At 42.2% G+C, this 24,088-nt stretch overlaps 1 protein-coding gene across 2 annotated transcripts in view; it reads left to right on the forward strand.

Annotated features, from left to right (window-relative positions):
• Nucleotides 1-24,088, forward strand: part of eno1a (enolase 1a, (alpha)) — an 81,060-nt gene that overhangs the window by 9,909 nt on the left and 47,063 nt on the right. For both annotated transcript variants that reach the window (XM_048615159.1, XM_048615160.1), the window contains 2 exons: nt 15,824-15,919; nt 22,058-22,116. In XM_048615159.1, the coding sequence (XP_048471116.1) occupies nt 15,824-15,919; nt 22,058-22,116 (155 nt within the window). The remainder of the gene's footprint in view (nt 1-15,823; nt 15,920-22,057; nt 22,117-24,088) is intronic.

Here is a 24,088-nt window from a genome sequence, read left to right on the forward strand (position 1 = left end):
GGTGGGGTGAGGGATGGGGGTTTTTGATGGGGAGTGGGACAGGTGGGGTTTTGGTGAGGAGAGAGACGGGGTGTTTTGGTGAGGGGGATGTTTGGTGGGGAGGAAACTTGGGGGGGGTTTCTGGTGGGCTGAGGGCTTGGCAGATTTGGTAGGGAGTAGTATTGAGGAGGTTTGGTGGGGAGGGCTTTGGAGCTTTAAGCGGAGAGGAGATAGGAGTGGAGAGGGAATTTTGGAGGGGAGGATGATTGCAGGTTTTGATGTGGTCATTTTCTTCATTCTTTCAGGGGATGTGGGCCAGGTCAATATTTGTCGTCCATCTCTTAATGTCCTTGAACTGAGTGGCTTGCTTAGCTGTGGGTAATGGTGACACCCTCAGTCAAAGACACTCAATACCTGATTGAGGGACCTAACATTGGAAACTTTACAGGAAGCCATTGCGATTTTGAGCCACTCCCCTACCATAGCCTGTAGCCTGAGTCCATCCACAATCCAAAGCCTCTGGTGGGTATAGTATTGGAAGCAATCATTGCCCCTCCCTGCTCTGGTGCTGCTGGTCTGAGATAGTTCGGAGGTCTCAGTGAGGGAATCTGCTCCAGCAGAGTCCTTCCTCCCACAGGATGCCTGTCAACTGTGTGAGTACACAAGATGCACAGATCTCCCCTAAAAGAGACAATGTGAAACTATCACATGTCACCTCTGTTAAATACCACCCTATACCTCTGTGTTTTAAATCAAAATGGTAGGTTAATTCTGGAAAACCATTGGAGTTAGGGGAAAGCAGTTGAGTTATTCTGTACAACATTGTTTTTTAAGCAGTGTACATTTTTAATTGAAGGCTTTTTTTTAAGTTTGAAGGTAGTTCAAATTATTTTTCATTAGGTACATGTTGTATGATGGAATAGTTCAGTTTACTTTGGAGATTTAATTGCCAAAAGTGGTTCTGCAGTCTAGCATAACTGGAACACTAGTGACTTTTGTAAATCTTGTTACATTTGGGTCCTGTTAATGCTGTCTGTGCTACATGACGTTTCCACAGTACAGATGTTTCTTGATGAACTTGTAGGTGAATTGTAGATGAATTTGGTTATCTGTGGTAATTTCCTTGGTTTGCTGATAATATCCAGTTGTCAAGTGTCACCACACTTTAAGAAGGATGTTGAGGCATGGGAGAAGGTGCAGAAAAGATGAACAACAATGGCTCTAGGGTTGAAGAATTTCAGTTACATGGAGACATTAATAGAAGCTGTGACTATTTCTTCTCGGAGAAGAGATGAAGAAGAGAAGATTTGATAGATCATGAGGGATCTGGGCAAAGTAGTTGACGGAATAATTGAAAACTAGAGGACACCAATTTAATGTGAATGACAAATGAACCAGTGTCTGAAAGGAAGGAAATCTTTCTTACATGGCAAGTGGTTAGGTTCTGGAATGCACCGTGGTGGAGGAAAATTTGCTCAAAGACTCTAAAGATAATTGGATAATGAAGAGAAAAAGAAAATTGCAGGTCAAAAAAAAATTGGACGAATTGAATTATTTTTGCAAAGCAATAGCATGGACATGATTCACTGAATGGCCTCCTTCGGTGCTGACACCATTCAGTGATTCTATCATCCACCTCAAATTGGCAGTTGTGTGAGCTGCCTTCATTCAGTGACCTGGGTATTGTGGAGTTTATGGCACACTTACCTTAAATCATGAAGGTATGCAAAATATAGCAAGCATGCCAATTTCTGGTAAATGACTTTACTTGCAACATTAAGCCTTTCCTACAAAACAAGAACTTTATGGCCCATTGTAAGCACTCAGTTGTAAAATAATAGGATTTATTAACTGCAAGTTGATTTTTTTTTGCCTATCATATTGCCTCCATTTCCACTGAAATGTTTTTATAAGCAAATTTAGTTTTAAAAATGATTCCTGGGTCAAGACATTTTTTACTTACAGGAGGTACCAAAATAAGTCAATGCTTATTATAAATGCTGCTCTGTGGTTGCTTAAAATGGCTCAGGAACTTGGAACTGCCAATAACGTGAAGTGTAACATCTTTTTGCTCTTCTAACCCATAAAACTGGCTGAATGCCCTTTGGCAGGATTATGGGTCTTCAAATAGTCACCTAGTATAAGTTGTGTATTTGATACTCCTGGTGCTGCCAGTTTTTGCAGTACTTATGCATTTGGATTGGTGGTTTAGCTAAGATTGTTTACTCCTTGATCTGGAAGTTACACGTTTCAAAGTCATGCAATAGTCTGATCTGCCAACAATGATTTAGATTAGTTATCTTTCCAGTGTGTTACATTGAGTAATATGTTTTTGAGCTATTCAGGGTAGGAAAGGAGCCTGCTATAGCTAGTACAGTATCACCCCTACTTAAACCACACAAGCTGTCATTTGATCATTTCTTTGGATTAACATTTCCTGGGTTCAGAGTCCATCTGCTCTTTGCTGGCTGGAGAAGGCTGTGTAGGATGTAACTGAGTCTCTTGCTGATTGAATACATTTTGCTGAGGCTGATGTAAACCCCAGAGAATAGTCACTGTGACATTGCCAGTATGCAGGTCTGTGGCTTGGTTCAAAGATAAATATAGCAGCCTGTTCAGTAACTGGACCTGCTTTAGATGGAGGTTTTGAACAGTATGTTAGGGCTGAAAGTCTATTACACTGGACTGCACTTGATGTGCTGTGGGTTGTAAGGACCCAAATGAAGGCATAGAATACAATAAACTGAGCCTTGGCATACTGCTGATTTGATAGGAATACTGTATCCTATCAGTTTCTACTAAATCCAATTCAGCCCCGTGCTGACAAATCCCCATCCATTGTATTAATCCTTGGGTTTCAGACTGGAGTGTTTTCTTCAGATAAGTGCTTTGAAAATGCAAAGCTTGCTACAAATGAAGGGGTGGGAGGAGAAGCAGCTTGTGCCACAATGGATCAAATCTTTACCCATTTTACCTTTTGAAATGTGTTTGAATCCATTTTCAATGGCCTGTGATACTGCTCTACACAACAAGAGTTCTTTAGATTTTATTGTCATAGAATCCTTACAGTGTGGAAGCAAGCCATTCAGCCCATCGAGTCTACACCAAACCGTCTGAAGAGCATCCCCCCCGATACCTATTCCTTAGTATCTGGGGTGGGAAATGCAGGGATAGACTATGGGAAATTTAGCACAGCTAATCCACCTAGCCTGCACATCTTTGGACTGTGGGAGGAAACTGGAGCACCCGGAGGAAACCCACGTAGACACAGGGAGAATGTGCAAACTTCACACAGACAGTCGTCTGTGGCTGGAATTGAGCCTCGGTCCCTGGTGCTGTGAGGCAGCAGTGCTAACCACTGAGCTACCATGCCGCCCCATGCGTACTCAAGTACAGGATACAAGAGTACAGTGAAAGGTATACAATGTCATGCATGCCATCTTGAGTACCTAGGTACAAAATATTAGTTACAGAAATAGAGAAATAAAGAAATAAGTTTAAAAAATTAAGCACTACAGTCTTCGTAGCATAAAAGTAGAAAAATAAAGAAATAAAATTAAAATGTCAAACATTACAGCCCTTTCTTAAGCCATGGGCCTGCAGATGCTCCAAGCTGGGCTTACCCCAAGAGGTCTCGCTCTCCCCTGCGCTGAGCTAAGACCTGCCTGGGTATGCCAGGCTTTGCCACTCTTTGCAAGGCTTCGACTCCAGTCGCTGCTGGCCACCATCTGGGCTCATGCTGGGCCCCAGCTGCTGCCACACTCTGTTACCGCCACTGCCCCCAGGGCTCCAGTTTTACAAATGCTCAAGGTCCGCGCTGGGCCTGCTCTCCCCCCGCGCTGGGCCTGCTCTCCCCCCGCGCTGGGCCTGCTCTCCCCCCGCGCTGGGCCTGCTCTCCCCCCGCGCTCAAGGTCTGAGCTGAGCTTGCCCAAGGTCTGCTGCCAATGCAACCCAAGCTCAAGAGGTAAGTAATGAAAATAGAACAGAGAAAAGGACAAGAAAAGGGGGGAGAAAAAGAAAAGAAAAGCAATCAGAATGGACAACCTTCAGCTGAGGAACGTTACTACTCTACCATCTTGCTTACTCAGTTTGGTGAATGTTGAATATTGAACTTTTAAGCATGTTGAACATTGACTTTTTAAGCAACAAATGCTTTAGTCCAATTCATACTTTGATTGTCTGTCAAATAGCAAGCTCAGTCTGTCATCTGTCAGATGGCAGGCTTTGAACTCTCAGTGAGAGTCAATCTTGCTAAATAGGACCAGGACAAACCAGAGTCTCTGTGCCGCTGACATCTACTCCACGAGCCTCAGCATAAATCCCTTTAGCATGTGTGGAGAGAGACATTGACGGCGCTGAGTGTTACTGAGCAGTGAATGACCTGGCTGCAGATCAAGTGTCAGACTAGTAAGAACTGCCGATGCTGGAGTCAGAGATAACACAGTGTGGAGCTGGAGGAACACAGCAGGCCACGCAGCAGCAGAGGAGCAGGAAAGCTGAAGTTTCGGGTCGGGACCCTTCTTCAGAAATGCTGCCTGGCCTGCTGTGTTCCTCCAGCTCCACACTGTTCAGTGTCGGCCTAATCAACTGAAACTCGGGAAATGAGGACATGGTTGCTTGGCTTTGGGGATTTGCATACACCAAAACATTTTTATAAAAAATTCTTCAATTGAGGCAAATATTTCATCCACAGCAACGTATACTCTTTTCTGAGCTGCTTATTAGTTGCCCTTGAAAATTGAAGTGTTCAGTCGACGCAAGCTATTAGTGAGTCAGAAACTGGAGATTATAAAAGTGTAATGTGATCGTTCAACAAACAAGGACACTGTTAGGAGGAAACATTTGTATACAGAAGATTGTTAAGAAATGAGGCACTCTGCCAGAAACAAGTGTAGCTTTTGAAAGGGAAATGGATAAATGCATAAATAAGGAAAGCAAACGTGAAGTTATATGGAAAGATGACAGTGACCAAATAGACATCTCAAACTGGTACAAGTACATTAGGTCAAATGGTCTGATGGCATTGAGCATGTTACATCAGGTTGCAAGATAGGGGTTGTTTACTTGTATGTTATTTAATTATATTGATACTGCAATGTTGAGCAAGTGTTGCTTTGTGATATTACCAGTACTGAAATTGAAAGCTGAACTTTTGTTTCTGAATCCAATTTTCTTGCCACAAACACACGTATAGACAGTGTTGAATTTTTAGTTACAACCTCTGCTGAAGAAAACTATCAATGTCTTTTACTGAATTATCGTCTAGAAAGTGTGGATTACACTTAATGGACTTTCCAGAAGGCATTTTTTTAAACTGTCTCTAGTTATTAGCAATGACAGGATTCACGTCTTCAAGATCAACAAGCTCAAATGAGTAGTTATGTTAAAGCTTCTGTAGTACAGTCTACTGCAGACCTTTTGTCTATATACCACTTGACACCATGAACTTTATAGGGGTTGCCTAGAGACAAGAACAAGTTTGGGAGACACAAAACCATTTGAGTGGAGTGTTCTTTTGCATGGTACCTCATCAAAGCAAACCAGTCTGATGAAGAGTCATCTAGACTTGAAATGTTACAGATGTTGCCTGATCCACTGTGGTTTCCAGCATTTTTTTTGTTTTCAGTACCCAGCGTCTGCAGTAATTTGCTGCTACATAGTAATTGTATCAGGTTTCCAGTTGAATCGGGATGTGTGTATGTTGACCTCCCAGCTGACCCACTTACATCATTGCTGGTCAATATAAAATTTGCCTCCAAAAATGTGGAAGGTCCTGGCTACATTAGCCTCTGACTGCAAGGAGCACCTAAATGTATGTCTTAGTTACCTCTAGTCCTGTGGTTATAAAATGTTTTCGACTGTGAGTGGAGGGGGTTAGAGTGACTGATTTGAGGGTAAATTGCAGATTAGGATAGTTCTGTCCTACCTACTTTCAGTCACCACCAGAACAAAATTGCCTTAGAATTAATGGGAACTTATGGAAGCTCTAAATATTTAGCATTTTTTGCTCTTAAACAAACAAATAAACATTATTTAAATGAATTCACATGTTTATCATCAGTAAATTATTACGTTCTGGCAGGAGCAAAAGTATCAACACTTTCATATAATAAGCATTAACAGTACAAGAGATTGTACATATTAGAAACATTGTATCACAATCTTCTGAGAAATGAATACTTGTTGCTTATTTATATTAATGAAACAAAAGCAAGAATATCATCTCTGTTTCTTATAAAACTACAATGTTGCTTATGTGAATGATGACTTGTGCTGAGTGTAAGGGAGCTGGTCTGGTTGTGCAGAGTCATGTGAGCAATGGGATTAAGGGTTCTGGCCTGTTCTCATGAAAGGCCTTGACCATGATGTTGTTCTTATTGGCTTATATTTTGGACCAACTGTTCCTTGAACCAATGTTCTGTTCTTGACTATTGTAATAAATGTCTTTAATATATTCACATTATCTGGGATCTCACTTTTCTATAAAAACAGAGGCAGATGGAGTTTGGTTTAAGTTCTGTGAAGGTAACTTTTTAAAATGAGGTCAGAAAGTAATTTTGTACAGTGACCTAAATACATCATAGCCAAGAAAGCGTGTGATTTAGTTAAGTGCCTAGCAGAATACCTCTGATGTTAATTCATGAAATGTTTATTCATCTGAATTGATGATAGACAGACAAAACAAAGCAGTGGCCATTAGTTTAGTATGTTTTTAATTCAGAAGAATTAGGAGTGAAATTCAGGAAAACCATTTTCACATTAGCAGAAGCATTTTAATTTGGGAAATCTCCAAGCTGCAGAGTTTGCATAGAAGGTTTCAAGTTATCAGAACTGATCAGAAGTTTGGGCATCAAAACAAGGAAACTATGGTATATAATCTAAGCAGCGCAAGAAAGAGAACTACAAAGAGTCAGTTATGTAAGAAATTAAAGAGTTGAGATAGGAGTGATATTTCTCTGGGACTGAGTATTGTAACATATTTGCTAGAAAGCAGGTTGGAGCTATATTTTGCTATTTATGTTAAGTTTTCTAAGCTATAGTTTTTTTTTGTGTAGACTTGTGTTCTTCTGTTAAAGACCATATGCAACCTTATGTGAATATGTTTCAGTAACTTACCATCATGGAAATCATCTGCAAAATTAAACTTATGATCTTTCAAGCCAGGCTCTGCTCTGGGATCTGTCTTGTCCAATATTCCATCAGCTGAGATCATAACATTATTCAAATAGATTCCTGGGTGGTCTCCTACACTCTACCCTTCACAAACTTATTCTATCCAAACAATGCAATATTAGGAATGATAATAAGGATGATGACGGGGGTTGGTTAGTTCAGTTGGCTGATGGCTGGTCGGCGATGCAGAATGATGCCAACAGCGTGAGTTCAATTCTCGCATCAGTTGAGATCACCGTGAAGGATTCTCCTGTGCAACCTCTCCCTTTGCCTAAGGCATAGTGACCCTCAGGTTAAACTACCACCAGTCATCTCTCTCTCTCTCTCTCTCATGAGAGAGCAGATCAGTGGTCCAGTAGGACAATGGCAATTTTACCTTCACCTTTCAAATGTTGCTGCCTGTGTCCATTGTTGCATCAAATCCCATGCACAATTAACCCTTCTATCCTCAGTAACCCACTTTAACTTTGGGTTAAGCAAAGCCTCTTTAGTAAATTCACATCATTTTTTACAAATCATTCTATAGTATTTCCTTTCTTCAAAATGCCTTGGGGTACTTCTTTATGTTGCAGGTGATATATAAATACAAGTTTCTGTTGTTGATGGACCTTTATAAATCTTTCCTGCTATGTAGACAACCTGGGAATTGAGTTATGTTATACAATTGTTCACTCATAGGATATTAACGGAGTAACATCTGACTCACTTTGGCTGAAACAATACTCAATTGTACATATGGGTGAGGCAATGGCTTAGTGGTATTGTCAGTAGCCTACTAATCCAGAACCTCAGCTAGTGTTCTAGAGAAGTGAGTTCAAATCCTGCCATGACAAATGGTGGAACTTGAATTTGGTTTTTAAACATATCAGGAGTTAAGAATCTGCTGATGATGAAGAAACCATGGCTGATTGTCAGGAAAATCCCACCTGGGTCACTAATGTCTTTCAGGAAAGGAAATCTGCCATCCTCACCTGGTCTGACCTATATGTGACTCCTGAACCACAACAATGTAGCTGAATCTCAACTGCCTCTGAAATGACCTACCAAGCACTCAGTTCAAGGACTGTAGGAATGGATAATAAATGTTGACCAGCCAGTGAATGAATGATGAAAAATAATGTGGTGTTTTTGTTTACAGTGAATTGATATCTAATTATGCTTGTTGGACCCATACTTTGAATAGATAATAAGATAAAGGATCTCAACAGCCACATGAGAACAATAAAAGGATGGAACAAAGCTCATGAACTGAGACTTGGCTCATTTTATTTGAAGCTTTAGAGTCACCTTTCCCAATATTTGCTTGGGAGCTCATTAAGAGCATTTCATATAATATATTCATTAGATCATGTCCTTGTCTGTTGGGAATTAGTTTCGTTTCAAAATTGAAGACCATTCTTTTGAAATTGCCCAAGTTTCTTATAATAATCAAGTGTAATATTTGCATATTTTTGAAGATGCTTTGAGTATCTATTAGTACAATGTTGTATTGCCCATAAAGAGCTAGGACCTAATTAACAAAGAAAGAATTGTTATGTGTAAGTGTTCCAGGGGATGATAGTCACAACTAAACCGGAGAATCTAATCGTAAGAGTCATAGAGCTGTACAGCACAGAAACAGACCCTTCAGTCCAACTTGTCCATGCCAACCAGAAATCATAAATTAATTAAGTCCCATTTGCCAGCATTTGGCCCATATCCCTCTGAACCCTTCCTATTCATATACCCATTTAGATACCTTTTAAATATTGTAATTGTACCAGCCTGCACTACTTACTCTGGCAGCTCATTCCATATACGCACCACCCTCTGTGAAAATGTTGCCCCTTAGGACCCTTTTATATCTTTCCCCTGTCTTCTTAAACTTATGCCCTGTAGTTTTGGACTCCTCCGCCCTGGGGTAAATACATTGCCCATTTACCCTATCCATGCCTCTCATGATTTTATAAACCTCTATAAGGTCACGCCTCAGCCTCTGATGCTCCAGGAAAATAGTCCCAGCCTATTCAGCCTCTCCCTGTAGCTCAAACCCTCCAACCAAAGCAACATCCTTGTAAATCTTTTCTGTGCCCTTTCAGGTTTCACAACATCCTTCTTATAGCAGGGAGTCCAGAATTGCACACAGTATTTCAAAAGTGGCTTAACCAATGTCCTGTACAGCTGCAACTTGACCTCCCAACTCCTATACTCAATGCACCAACCAATAAGGGCAAGCGTACCAAACACTTTACTCACTGTCCTATCTACCTGTGAGTCTACTTTCAAGGAACTATGAATCTACATCCCAAGGTCTCTTTGTTCGGGAACACTCCCGAGGACCTTACCATTAAGTGTCTAAGTCCTGCCCTCATTTGCCTTTAAAGTGCATCACCTCATATTTATCTAAATTAAACTCCATCTGCCACTCCTTGGCCCATTGGCCCATCTAATGAAGATCCCGTTGTACTCTGAGGTAACTTCCTTCGCTGTGTTGTGTAACAGGACAGCCTGAAGCAGGCAGTGTGGTGAGCTGTAATAAACACAATATGCTCTAACCTTTCCAAGTCTAAAATGTGCCTATTTCTAATGTATGGGAAGATGACCTGAAGGCAGATATTGTCCACTCCTTTGAAAGTGAATAGTTGGATAAGGAAGATTTCCTGTAGTCTCAAATCTGCAAGAGATTCTTTAAGGCCACAATTTTACAGTATAATTAATTGAAAATTCTATTTCTGAATTTGCATAATTTCCAGGCAGTTGGTTTTTTAAAAAAGTCAATAGTCTCCATCCAATAAACAAAACAGTTGTTTACCAATGTGTTAGCTTTGTTTTGGCATTCAAAATCCACAATCAATGGAAGCAGAATTCTTTATGTAAATATGCAAGCCTAAACGAGTGAACTGTTTTCTAAATTTCCAACTCTAGCTCTCTCTATCTTTCTCTCTCTCTCACTCTCTGTTTGTCTCTCATGCTTCAGAATAAAAGTTTCAGGTTGCTCATAACAGCTTCAGCAACCCTTGGCATAGCAGGGGTTTTTGCATGGTAGGGTGGGGAGAAGATTTAGAGGGTGGAAATGTAGGAAAATACAAGCTTGCAGTTACAGGAACTTGGCATTTGATTAGAGGCATCTTGTATGGTTTAACCTTCCTGAGGAGGGGCTATACAGCCGCATTCACCCGCTGTCCACCTCCTTTTACTTTTCTTTTAAAAAATATTTCCCAAATCTTATCTTTGAGGAATTTTTCTATTGCGCTCCTTTATACCTCTCCTCTGGGCTCAGTGTACTTTTTGGATTGTCTTTGTAAAATGCCTTGAAGTATTTTTCTACGTTTAAAGGCTCTACCCAAATGGAAGTTGTCAATGTTCGTTTTTGTTTTTCAATTTTTACAGCTTGAATTAAATAATAGTTGGTATTAAACGTGCATGGAACAATGCCTTTTTGTAGTGGAATTTCCAGGCACAGGCAACTTCTTATTTAATGAACCTAGCAATTTGTATTGCATCTAATTTGCAGATAGTCGTTGCGTGCTAAGTCTGGCAGCCTTTTGTGCAATACAGTTTGACCTTTCAAAGCAAAGGCAACATGGCTGGATAGATCAGTCACAATTTATTAGATTGCTTGATGAATTTTATTCAATCGACCTTTTCCTTTACTTAATGTGTCCAGACAAGGTCTACAAAGTACTGACTGCACACTTTGAAAGATCTTAGGAGGATGGTAATTCATGTACATGGCAAATTGTAGAAGTGTTTATCCAGAGTCTGGGATCATTCTGTTTGATTGGGAGGATATTCAAGTATTTTTAGTTTCAAAAGCAATGAACAATTGAATCCAGGGAATTATAGTCCCTTTAGGCAGACATTAGTTATGGGTGAGATGCTTGACTGGGTCGTAAGATATTCTTTATGATTGCTTAAATGAAGAAAGGGTCAGCAGAGCCAAATAACATAGCTTTTTGGAGGGTGGGGAAAGGCCATGTCTTAATCATTTGCTAGAATTTCTGAATGATCTTCTAGGTTAGTCCACAAGTATCTTTGTTGATTATATTGAGTCATAGAGATGTACATCAAGGAAACGGACCCTTCGGTCCAACTTGTCCATGCTGACCAGATATCCTATATAAATCTAGTCCCATTTCCCAGCATTTTGCCCATATCCCTCTAAACCCTTCCGATGCATATACCCAGCCAGACACTTCTTATATGTTGTAATTGTACCTGCCTCCACCACTTCCTCTGGCAGTTCACTCCAAATATGCACCATCCTCTGTATGAAAAATTTGTCCCTCAGGTTCTTTTTAAATCTTTTCCCTCTACCTTAACTAGAGGGCATAGGTTTTTGGACTCCCCTACCCTGCGGAAAAGACTTCAGCTTATTCACCCTATCAGTCCCCGTCATGATTTTATAAATCTCTACAAGGTCATCCCACAGCCTCTGCACTCCAGGGAAAATAGCCTCAGCCTATTCAGCCTCTTCCTACAGCTCAAACCCTCCAACCTTGGCAACATCCTTGTAAATCTTTTCTGAACCCTTTCCAGTTTCACAACATCCTTCCTATGGCAGGGAGACCAGAATTGAACAATCAGCCTGTGGAAAAAGCCCTTCAAAATAGATTACTCTGCATGAGAGTTTCTTGTGCAATCAGTGGGATGTTGCTGCAATGATTGAAGAATTGGTTGCATAAATGCAGGCAGGAAGTTGCCATTAAGAGTTTTTGAGTCTTACTGAAGATCCATTAGCAGTGTCATTGTGCACGGATTGATTGTTTTTCTCAAGATCCTCATAAATGACCTGTTTGGGCAAATGATCCCCTAGTCTGTAGGTGACTGTAACTTCTTGTGTCTCTAACATTCACTCTCACACTCGCTCTCTCTCACACTCTCTCTCTCTGTCTCTCTCTCTGTCTCTCTCTCTCTCTCTCTCTGCCTCACTCTCTCACTCTCTGTCTCTCTCTCTCTCTCAGGCTCTGTCTCTCTCTCTGTCTCTCTCTCTCTCTCTCAGTCTCTGTCTCTCACTCTCTCACTGTCTCTGTCTCTCTCTCTGTCTAACCTATGCCCTCTAGTTAAGGTAGAGGGAAAAGATTTAAAAAGAACCTGGGGGACAAATTTTTCATATAGAGGGTGGTGCATATTTGGAGTGAAGGAGGAAGTGGCGGAGGCTGGTACAATTACAACATTTAAAAGGCATCTGGATGGGTATATGAATAGGAAGAGTTTAAAGGGAGATAACAAGGTGTCGAGCTGGATGAACACAGCAGGCCAAGCAGCATCAGAGGAGCAGGAAGGCTGACGTTACGAGTCGAGACCCTTCTTCAGAAGTCGGGGAGGGGAAGGGGATTCTGAAATAAATAGGGAGAGAGGGGGAGGCGGATAGAAGATGGATAAAGGAGAAGATAGGTGGAGAGGAGACAGACAGGTCAAAGAGGCGAGGATGGAGCCAGTAAAGGTGAGTGTAGGTGGGGAGGTAGGGAGGGGATAGGTCAGTCCAGGGAGGACGGACAGGTCAAGGGGGCGGGATGAGGTTAGTAGGTAGGAGATGGGGGTGGGGCTTGAGGTGGGAGGAGGGGATAGGTGGGAGGAAGAACAGGTTAGGGAGGCGGGGATGAGCTGGGCTTGTTTTAGGATGCGATCGGAGGAGGGGAGATTTTGAAGCTTGTGAAGTCCACATTGATACCCTTGGGCTGCAGGGTTCCCAAGCGAAATATGAGATGCTGTTCCTGCAGCTTTCGGGTGGCATCATTGTGGCAATGCAGGAGGCCCAGGATGGACTTGTCGTCCAAGGAGTGGGAGGAGGAGTTGAAATGGTTCGCGACTGGGAGGTGTAGTTGTTTGTTGCGAACCGAGCGCAGGTGTTCTGCAAAGCGGTCCCCAAGCCTCCGCTTGGTTTCCCTGATGTAGAGGAGGCCACAATGGGAACAGCGGATGCAGTATACCGCATTAGCAGATGTGCAGGTGACCATCTGTTTGATGTGGAAGGTCTTCTTAGGGCCTGGGATGGGGGTGAGGGAGGAGGTGTGGGGGCAGGTATAACACTTCCTGCGGTTGCAGGGAAAAGTGCCGGGTGTGGTGGGGCTGGAGGGGAGTGTGGAGCGGACAAGGGAGTCATGGAGAGAGTGGTCCCTCCGGAAAGCAGATAAGAGTGGGGAGGGAAAAATGTCTTTGGTAGTGGAGTCAGATTGCAGATGGCGGAAGTGTCAGAGGATAATGGGATATGGGTCAAATGCTGGCAAATTGGACCAGATTAATTTAGAATACCCACTTGGCATGGATGAGTTGGACCGAAGTGTCTGTTTCTGTGCTGTACAGCTCTGTGACTCTACGAATCTGATGAAGTTCTGTGGAAAGGTCACTGGACTCGCAACATTAACTCTGCTTCTTCCCACAGATGCAGCTAAACCTGCTGAGCGTCTCCAGCAATTTCTGTTTTTGATATGATTTTGCAGAACGCCCAAGAAACCATGAGGTGAACTAAAGTGTCAAACTCAGCAAAGAGGCTTCAGTTTACGTTCCAGAACTGGTTTACCATCCACGGGCGGGACGGAGCAGGGGGTGGTGTCTGTGAATCTGAGCAACAGTCACTTGATCTTGACAGAATGAAGGTTTCAGTTGTGAAAATGACCTGTGAAACCTAAGCACTCTGTTGCTAATTAAAATCTTCCTGCTTTAGGATTTGAGTCTTGCTGCTTGTGCATTTCCAAATCTTGATACTTGTTGACACAGTTTTCCTTGTAAAATTAGAATGTTTAAAATTGCAATCACATATGTTGTTGGAATTTTGAGTTTAAAAAGGAACCTCTTTTGAGAAAAGCATGAAACCAGCATATTTTTTTTTAATTTTAAAGACAACAGAAACACCTCCTTTAAAGGGGGATAGTTCCAAAATGGACCGATCTTTGTATAACCATATTTTGAAGACAAAGAACCTTTTAACCAAAAACTGATGAAATGAATTGTACGAAGGCTTTGTAACATTCCTAAGCGTGATTAGTATTTTCCCATTTCCCACCTTCTGTGCTATCCTAGTTCAAGGTGAATGAACAGTTGAAGTTGCATCTGCCCAGATCTGGGATTGATTGATGATGGAGTAAATTGGATCAATGCATTTGTAAAGAATGTTTAAAATATTTGTAATTTCCTTCAAACCTCAGTGTCCCCCTTAAGATTGCTGCATTATACTTTTTGGGAAATTTCAAAACTTTTTTTTTCATAAACAAGCTGACATCAATGTTTCAATTTAATTTAACTATTTCTTTAGTTTTATAATAAGGCTCCTATCTTTTGGCTTCATTATGAAATATTCTGGGGTCTAGTCTCTAAATAGCTTTGGTATCTTTTTAAAGGCTGTTGCCTATTTGAATAAATTTGGCAATGAAACACTTGCATTAATTTAGCACCTTGATCTCCAATATTTCAAAGGACTTCATGTGCAATGAATTACTCTTAAGTGCCATTACTTCCCTTGAAGACTAAAGTTAACTACTTTTTAAAAAAAGACAAAAATAACAAAAATACACTAAAAGCAAAACAACAAATAGAACAAAGAACTGCAGATGTTGGAAATCTGAAACAAAAAGAGATATAGCTGGAGAAACTCTGTGGAGAGAAAGCGGAGTTAGCATTTTGAGTGTCTGTTCTTCAGAACTGACGGGAACTAGGAAGAGGTGGCGTATATTATGAAGACAGGGTTGGAGGGAAAGGAAGCCACAATTGGTGGTGATTGAGCCCAGAGAGAGAGAACTGCAGTTAGACAGACAAAGGGATTGATAATGGTGAACCAGAGAAAAAGAAAATCTTTTAATGGGGACCATGAGTGTGTGAGAATGAGTTGGCCATGATGAAAGCAGCCCATACCATGACAGGGCCTGGGCTGTGGGATGAATAAATGTTATAGAAGAGGGTGCGCAGGCCCTGAAAATATTGAACTCGATCATCACAGCCAGCCCACTTTCACCTAAAGGTCCCTATTACCGACTTTCCTTTCTCGCTGGCTCAACAGTATCCATCCCTTTGTGTTGCAAACTGATGTCCTCTCTCTCTGGGCTTCATCTCTTCCTATTGTATACTCACACCTCCCCCACCTGTTTGTATACCACATTTTCCTAGCTACCCTCAGTTCCGAAGAAGGGTCGCTGGACTTGAAATGTTAACTGGGCTTTCTGTCCATGGATGTTGCCAGATCTGCTGAGTTTCTTCAGAATTTTGTGTTTTTGTTTCCGACTATAGACATAGAATCCTTACAATGTGGTAGCAGGACATTTGGCACATCAAGTCCACACCGACCCTCAGAAGAGCATCCCACCCACATCCACTCCTGTACCCTATCCCTGCATTTTCCATGGCTAACTGAACTAGCCTACACATCCCTGGTCACTATGGGGTAATTTCCCATGGCCAATCCACCGAACCTGCACATCTTTGGACTGTGGGAGGAAACTGGAGCACCCGGAGGAAACCCACGCAGACACGAGTAGAACGTGCAAACTCTACACAGACAGTCGCCCGAGGCTGGAATCGAACCCCTGGTGGTGTGAAGCAGTAGTGCTAACCACTGAGCCACCGTGCACCCTAAAGTTGCTGTTGCCCAATTAATGAACCTAAAGGTTGCACCAGAGAACTTGAACTTTGTTCTTACATTTTATTTCCAGTTATGACTTTGTTAAATGCTCTTTTTTTTTTAAAATCCTGCCTACAGGTCTGTTCAGAGCATCAGTCCCCAGTGGTGCATCCACCGGCATTTATGAAGCACTGGAACTTCGAGATGGTGACAAGACGCGATTTTTGGGAAAAGGTAAGTTAATCTGCTCGCCCTGTTTCTCAGTTGTAATATAAACTTGGTGATCACGTGGAGATCATTGTAAGATGGACTAAGCTACACCCAAAATGTAAATTTCTCTGTGACTGCAGGTGCACATTGCTGGCTACCCCTCAATAGGTTTTCACGTTTTAACGTACAGTGTGCTACAATCTAACCAAATGCACGGGTTAGGTTAGTATGATGTTTAAATCTTTTAAGTATAAAATCATGAGGGGCATGGATAGGGTAAACAGACAAGGTCTTTTCCCTGGGGTGGGGGAGTCCAAAACTAGAGGGCATAGGATTAAGGTGAGAGGGGAAAGATTTAAAAGGGACCTAGGGGGCAACTTTTTCGCACAGAGGGTGGTGCATGTATGAAATGAGCTGCCAAAGGCCGTGGTGGAGGCTGGTACAGTTACAGCATTTAAGATACATCTGGAAGGGATATGGACCAAACGCTGGCAAATGGGACTAGATTTATTTAGGATATCTAATCGGCATGGAAGAGTTAGACCAAAGGGTCTGTTTCCGTGCGGTATATGTCTATGACTCTATGACTCTTAAGTCCAGGTATGGGATAAATGGACTAGTTTCAACATTTTAGTGCCAGTAGGAGATGGGACTACTGCTGTAAGTTCTGTTCAATATTAAAGCCTTGACAAAAGCATCAATTCATCAGGGAGCTAATAACTTATGATAAGGACATACCCTACTCAGGTTTTGATGCTATTAGTAATGGTGAGTAATTTAATTGACTTTCTGTTCTTTGACAGTACCATTTATAGTTGGCAGCTTCTGCTTGCGGTTTTACTGCAGAGGATCAGCAGAAACTTATCCCTTGTGTACTATGTGCAGTCTTGAGGTAAATGCTGTTCCAAAGCAGTTTGTGTATCTAGGGTAATATCGGGATGCTTTGCAGCGTGCACTTGTGATGTTTGCACTACCCAAATCTTAATGTTTAAAAAGCAAACGTCAGCTGGCATTCCTGTTGGGTGCTAACGGCAACAAATTTATTATTGCCTGGTTGTGTGCTTGTGGTGTTTGCATCTTAGTATTCCACTGGCATAGCTGTCTTTGCTGTCGATGGAATGTTAATGTTGCATCAACAACCTGCCAAATGTTTAATTAGACTGCTAGTATGTTGAAGATGCAAAGCTGTAGTTATGCATTGCTTAAATACTCTGAGCTCCAACAACAGAATTTTGTCTTTATGTGACGCCTTTTAATGTAGTAAAACAAGGTGCTTCTCTGTGTAATCAGACAAGGATTTACTCTAAACCAACAGCAGAAATTTTGCGACAGGTTGTTAAAAGCTTAGACAAATGGGTAAAGAGTGTTCTAAATGAGAGAAAGAGAGAGAGAGACAGACAGAGAGAGTTTCAGAGAGGGAATTCCAAAGACTGGGATAAAGAAAAGCTGATGGAAGAGGTGAACCACACAAAGCCAGAACTGGACAAATGTAGAATTCTTGCAGGTTTGCAAGGCTAGAGGAAGGTAGAGGTGGGGAGGTGGAAAGAGAGCCTTCTGTTAGAGATGCTGATTGTGGAACTCTTGTGCAGTTCCTGGTGATTGCTAACTTATCACAAACTAACAACTAAGCCTGGCTCATTCCCGAAGTTATTGACCTAAAAGATTGAATCGATCTTCACATTTCAACACAGCATAGAATATCCGTTCAAGTGTAAATAATTTCACATGTATTTGAAATGCACAATGGTTGGCTTACATAAGCAATTTAGGCCGGGATCTTTCTTCACAGGCAACACTTTTGGATCATGCCCTAGTTGACTGATTAAGGTTGGCAAATACAAATGCTTTAATCAGCGATTCTCATCAGATTTTATGCTTTAATTTTTTTCTTAATTCATAAAATCCCTACAGTGTAGAAGCAGGCCATTCAGTCCATCGAGTCCACACTGACCCTCCGAAGGGCTGCCCACACAGACCTACCCCCTCCCCTACCCAATCCCGATAACCCTGCATTTCCCATGACTAATCCACCCAGCCTGCACATCCCCGGACACTATGGGCAATTTATAACGGCCAATCCACCTAACCTGCGCATCTTTGGACTGTGAGAGGAAACCAGAGCATCCAAGCAGACACGGGGAGAATGTGCAAACTCCACACAGACAGCTACCCAGGTCCCTGGCACTGTGAGGCCTCAGCGCTAACCACTGAGCCACTGTGCCGTCCACCATTCCTGGGATGTGATTGTCCCAAGCAAGGCCAGCGTCTGTTGCCTATCCCTAACTATGCTCGAACTGAGTGGCATGCTGGGTATTTCTGACGGCAGTTAAGAGTCAACCACATTGGTCTGGGTCTGGAAGCCAGACCAGATAAAGGCAACCGATTTCCTTTGCTAGAGAACATTAGTGAACGAGATGAGTTTTTTTTTAACAACAATCGATGATAATTGCGTGGTTACCATTACTTACACCAACCCAGTTGTTCAATTTTGTTACTTTAATTTAAATTACACCCACTGCTATGGGTTGGAGGTGGATCTCTGGATTACTAGGCCAGTGACATCACCACCATACCATCATCTCCCTTTAATCTTACCTAAAACAGAATTTCTATCTGTGATCTGGCTTTTGAAGGGTCTTCGTACTTTTGGGACAAATGAAAATCTGTGAAATAATAGCACTGACGGTTCCATCTGATGCATTTTACATATAAGTATGGATAATAGGAGCAGGAGTAGGTCATTCAGCCTCTCAACCCTTCTGGACTATTCAAGGTGATCATGGCTGATTCTGTATCCCAATACCATATTCCTACTTTCTACCCATATCCCTTGATGCCTTTAATGTTCAAAAATAAATTTCAATGTCTTTCTTGAATGTAGTCAGTGACCCAGCCTCCACAGCCTTCTGTGTTAGCGAATTCCACAGGTTGACCACCCACGGTGTGAAGAAATGTTTCCTCATATCAGCCCTAAATGGCCCACACCATTTCTTGATACTGTGATACCTGGTTCCCAACCAGGGGAGACACCCTTTCTCCATCTGTTCGATGCAGCCCTGTTAGAATTTTATACATTTAGCGTCACATGGAAACAGACCCTTCGTTCCAACTCGTCCATGCCGACCAGGTTTCCCAAACTAAACTAGTCCCATTTGCATGTGTTTGGCACATATCCCTCTAAACTTTCCCTATTCATGTACCTGTCCAAATGTTTTTTGAAATGCCTTAATGGTACCTGTATCTATTACTTCCTCTAGCAGTTCATTCCTCTGTGTGAAGAAGTTGCCCATCAGATCCCTCTTAACTCTTTCCCCTCTCCTTAAGGTTATGCCCTCTAGTTTTGAACTCCACTGTACCAGGGAAAAGACCTTTGGCATTCACCTTATCTATACCCCTCATGATTTTATAAATTTCTGTAAGGTCACCCCTCAACCTCCGACGCTCCAACGGAAAAAATGTTCGAGTCTATCCAGGCTGTCCTTATAACTCAAACCCTCCAGTCCCAGCAACATCCTGGTAAATCTTTATCCCTGTCATCCTTCTAAACTGTCTGATGAATACAGGCCCAGGACCAGATAACACCAATCTCTTTATACAACTGTCCTTCCATCCCCAGTGTCAGCCTAGTGAACCTTCACTGCACTCTCTCAATGGCAAGTATATCCCCTCTTGGGTAGGGAGACCAAAAACTACACACAATACTCCAGGTAGTCCAATATTCCATATCATCAGATATCCTGTTTCATCACTTAACTGGACAAAAGTGCTAACACACTTTGTGTTTTCTTTACCTATTCAGTTTATGCTGAGGACTCAGAATGCCAAATTCGCATGAGGGTCAGAAGATGCTGCTTTGGTTATAATGTACATGGAAACCAAGCTTGTACAAGTTTCTTGTATGTTCTCTTTGCTTTTATGTAGCACTTAATTTTTCCTACAGCATATCAGGAAATGAAAGTGGAAAGACTTTGAACTTTGCAGATCACGTATGAAAGTCTTCCTGGGCTTACCATAGAAGTGAATTTCCTCAGTGAAGGAGGAAGGTTGTCAGTGCTGTAAATGATACACTTGTTATCTTGTCATCACAGATCTGCTCAATGTCATCCAGACCAGGTGCAACACCAGCCCAGTGCAAATCATAAAGTCAATGTACAATGTCAATTATGTGCCCAGAATACAATTAAAAATTTACCCCCTTGATATTAAACATCATCTTGGGTGACGCCCATGGCAATGCTGTGAACTTTTACACTTTCCACACCGCTTTCCATGACATGTCACCTTCTGTCGTTGGCCAATTTGTAGTGCATCTGCATTCTGTACGCTATAGTCAACAACACCTTCCGGTTGCAAGATGCGGTCTCCTCTACATTGGTGAGACCATGCGCAGACTCAGTGACCGATTCACGAAGCATCTGTGTTCTGTATGCTATAATCAACAACGCCTTCCAGTTGCCAACCATTTTAAGTCCCCCTCCCACTCCCTTGATGACATGTCCATCCTGGGCCTTGTTCAGTGTCACAAAGACGCAGCCGCAAACTGGAGGAACAACATCTCATATATTCTGCCTGGGGAGCCTGCAGCCCGATGGCCTCAATATAGAATTCACAGTTTCAAAATCTCCCCACCCCCGGCCTCATCCCATGTGCAACCCTCACTCTCATCCCCACCTCCTTGACCTGACACAACCTGTCCATCTTCTTTCCCACCTATCCACCCACCCTTCATAGTGACCAATCTCCACTTCCCCCACCTGCATCCACCTATCACCATCCCACCTACCTTCCCCCAGCCCCACCCTCCTCCCTCTATTTATTTCCGAGCTCCCTTCCCCTCCCCAGTCCTGATGAAGGGTCCTGACCCAAAACGTCAACTTTCCTGCTCCTCTGCTGCCTGACCTGCTGTGTTCTTCCAGCTCCACATTGTATTGAAGGGACTTAGGAGTTGGTACTTTAATATTATTAGTTTTATATTCTCAAGCTTAGAAACAAGCTGGTCTTCTTGATCTTACCAAATAACAAACACTTAGCTGTTGCGATGTTTGATTTGTGATTTCTACTTTCTTTCTAAGGTGAGAGTCTGGCATTGTGTCTCCACAATCATTGCCATGCCCTTTTAGCACTTCTTAAAAGCTTATTTTTCCAGAGTGCTTTAACATAGTAATCTATTTGTAAGTACCTCTCTGGGCAATGGCCATAACACTCATTTTATAGTGTTGGTTCTTTTTGTAAGACAAATAAGACAGACTCAGTGTCTGCACAACCAAAGCCATGTCATGACTTAGAATTCCATGGTATCTTTGCAGTTGTAAATATCTGCCTAGACTGGGATAGTTGCTGGAAAGGAATTGTCACTCTCACCACTTCCATGTTACAGTACGTGTGCACTTGCTGTGCTTTCATCTGTTTTACAACCCAACAGACTGTCTTCTGAATTCAGTCATCACATCAAATTGGAAGCAGTTCTTCATTTGGGACGTATCACAATGAGTCTTAAGTTGGATTTGTAGTGATTAGAATGAGGTCAGCCAGGTGGACCTCGTAGAATATGAGTTCCCTGATTGGTGCTGTTAACCTGGTCCGTTCAGGGAGCCCTGGCTGACAGATATAAACAGGAGCGTCAGAGGTTCGGCTCACTCTGAGAGCTGGCTCTGAGGGAGCTGGATCCGTGTCAAGTACTGTACATGTGTAAAGAGAGGGTGACTTGGTGACGAGATACCAGCCTCTGTGGAGTTATTTCAGGATTCAGTAGATTATGCTGGCCCTTATTTCCCGTGTCACCTTGACCTCACCCTTGTATTGATCAGTTTTCTTTTCCGATGTTTCCTGTTCAACTGAACCTCCTTTTTCACTTTTGCCAGGTGTCTCGCGAGCCGTTAAGTATGTTAACCAGTTCCTTGGACCTGCTTTATGTAGCCAGGTAACCGGTGCATCTGTGATGAAATTAACTGGGGGAGCATGTCTTTTGCTAACTAATATTTGATGCAGGCATCAGTAGATGTATCTTTGTTTCCTGATCCAAATATGACCCCAGTTTACATATGGATCATGTTGAGTAAAAAGACAGATTTGAAATCTGTATTGTAACAATCCAAGCAGATGGTCCACTAATGCCTGTAATGCATGTATTTGAACAATGATTAATTCGCTTGTTTATTCCAGGAGTTACAACAGCTGTTGATAACATCAATACATTAATAGCACCTGAGCTGATTAAGCAGGTAGGTTTTATTGTTGTCCTGCTTGTTCTGTTGAATGTTCTTGGCATGTATTTCTCACACCTTGATCAGAGATGCCTAGTTCAATCAATTAGATTCAGTTTGTGCCCAATATGCTGATTGTTGTGGAAGCCGTTCCAAATTATGGCAGTTTTGACCTCATTGGTGCAGTAAGGTAGAATGGGCAATGGCAAAACTGATGCTAAAGTGTCTCATCTCTGACCTCCTTTCAAAATTACAAGTTTACAAAGTGTTAAAATTGTCTGAGAGTCTTGCAGAATGATGAAACCCTTCCAAACAGCACTGTGGGTATCCCAAAGGACTGCAGTAGTTCCGAAGGCAGCTCACCACCAGCTTCTCCAGGGCAATTGGGGATTGAGAATAAATGCTGGCCTTGCCAGCAATGTATACATTCCATGATCAATTTTTGCAAAAAAGTAGTTTATTTATACTGACCCCATTGCACTGGATGGTTGACCTCCAATCTTGTCATCGATGCTTTTCCTTAAAGTGAATGGGGCATTACTGTGGTTCTAAGTTTAGTTTTACCCAGTCTAACCACAACAGTGGGAATTTAGGATATTACAAATTAAAACAGTATTGAGACATGTATTTAATAGTGTCATGATATCATCACATTTGATAACATTGTGGTTAAAATTGTTACTGAGATAGCAGAAACTGCCGATGCTGGAGAATCTGAGATAACAAGGTGTAGAGCTGGATGAACACAGCAGGCCAAGCAGCATCAGAGGAGCAGGAAAGCTGACGTTTCGGGTCTAGACCCTTCTTCAGAAATGGGGGAGAGGAAGGGGTTTCTGAAATAAATAGGGAGAAAGGGGGAGGCAGATAGAAGATGGATAAAGGAGAAGATAGGTGGAGAGGAGACAGACAGGTCAAAGAGGCGGGGATGGAGCCAGTAAAGGTGAGTGTAGATGGGGAGTTAGGGAGGGGATAGGTCAATCCAGGGAGGACGGACAGGTCAAGGATGCGGGATGAGGCTAGTAGGTAGGAGATGGGGGTGGGGCTTGAGGTGGGAGGAGTTGGTTAGATGGGAGGAAGGACAGGTTAGGGAGGCAGGGACGAGCTGGGCTGGTTTTAGGATGCGGTAGGGGGAGGGGAGATTTTGAAGCTTGTGAAGTCCACATTGATACCATTGGGCTGCAGGGTTCCCAAGCGGAATATGAGGTGCTGTTCCTGCAACCTTCGGGTGACATCGTTGTGGCACTGGAGGAGGCCCAGGATGGACATGTCGTCCAAGGAGTGGGAGGGGGAGTTGAAATGGTTCGCGACTGGGAGGTGCAGTTGTCTGTCGTGAACCGAGCGTAGGTGTTCCTTTGTGATTTGTTTTGAAGACTTGCTCTCGCTCCACATATTTAAGTATTATTTCAAAAACATTTGATAATGACCTGGTTAATTTAGCTAAACTACAGAAGGTCAATTTGACTTCTACCACACACAAAACAGCAAAATTGGAAATAGTTAATAAACAAACTTTGGAAAACTACTATTACAGGAAATTGGAATGCAAACACAAATGCCAGGATTATGCAGTAGGTCTGCACTATCTGAAAATAAAAGAAAAGTTAATGCATTGAACTTAAAAAGAAATTGCTTTTGATGAAAGACCTACTTTTCTCTAAGGTTATTGGACGTGTTATATTTTGCCAACATTGTCGGATTTTGATTTTAACAACGCATCAATATAATCCATGCCAGAATGTGATAGTATCTTGAGTTCCTAAAAGTATTCAAATACTTTTTATCCTCAATGCCTGTTCAACATCAGTGTGGAGAAATGACTCTAAAGTATTCCGGTATTTCAAGGGCTACATGAATAATGCACAGAGGAACGAGATCGGCTTTTCAGAGCAAATGCAGTCAAATGATTTATAATCCTTTTCTTCTCCCATTGGACATTGTAACTGCAGCAGAAAAACTGTAGGTTTCAAAGACATGTAATTTCAAAAAAATC

This window comes from Rhincodon typus, chromosome 31, assembly GCF_021869965.1.
Source record: "Rhincodon typus isolate 14 chromosome 31, sRhiTyp1.1, whole genome shotgun sequence".
NCBI lineage: Eukaryota > Metazoa > Chordata > Chondrichthyes > Orectolobiformes > Rhincodontidae > Rhincodon > Rhincodon typus.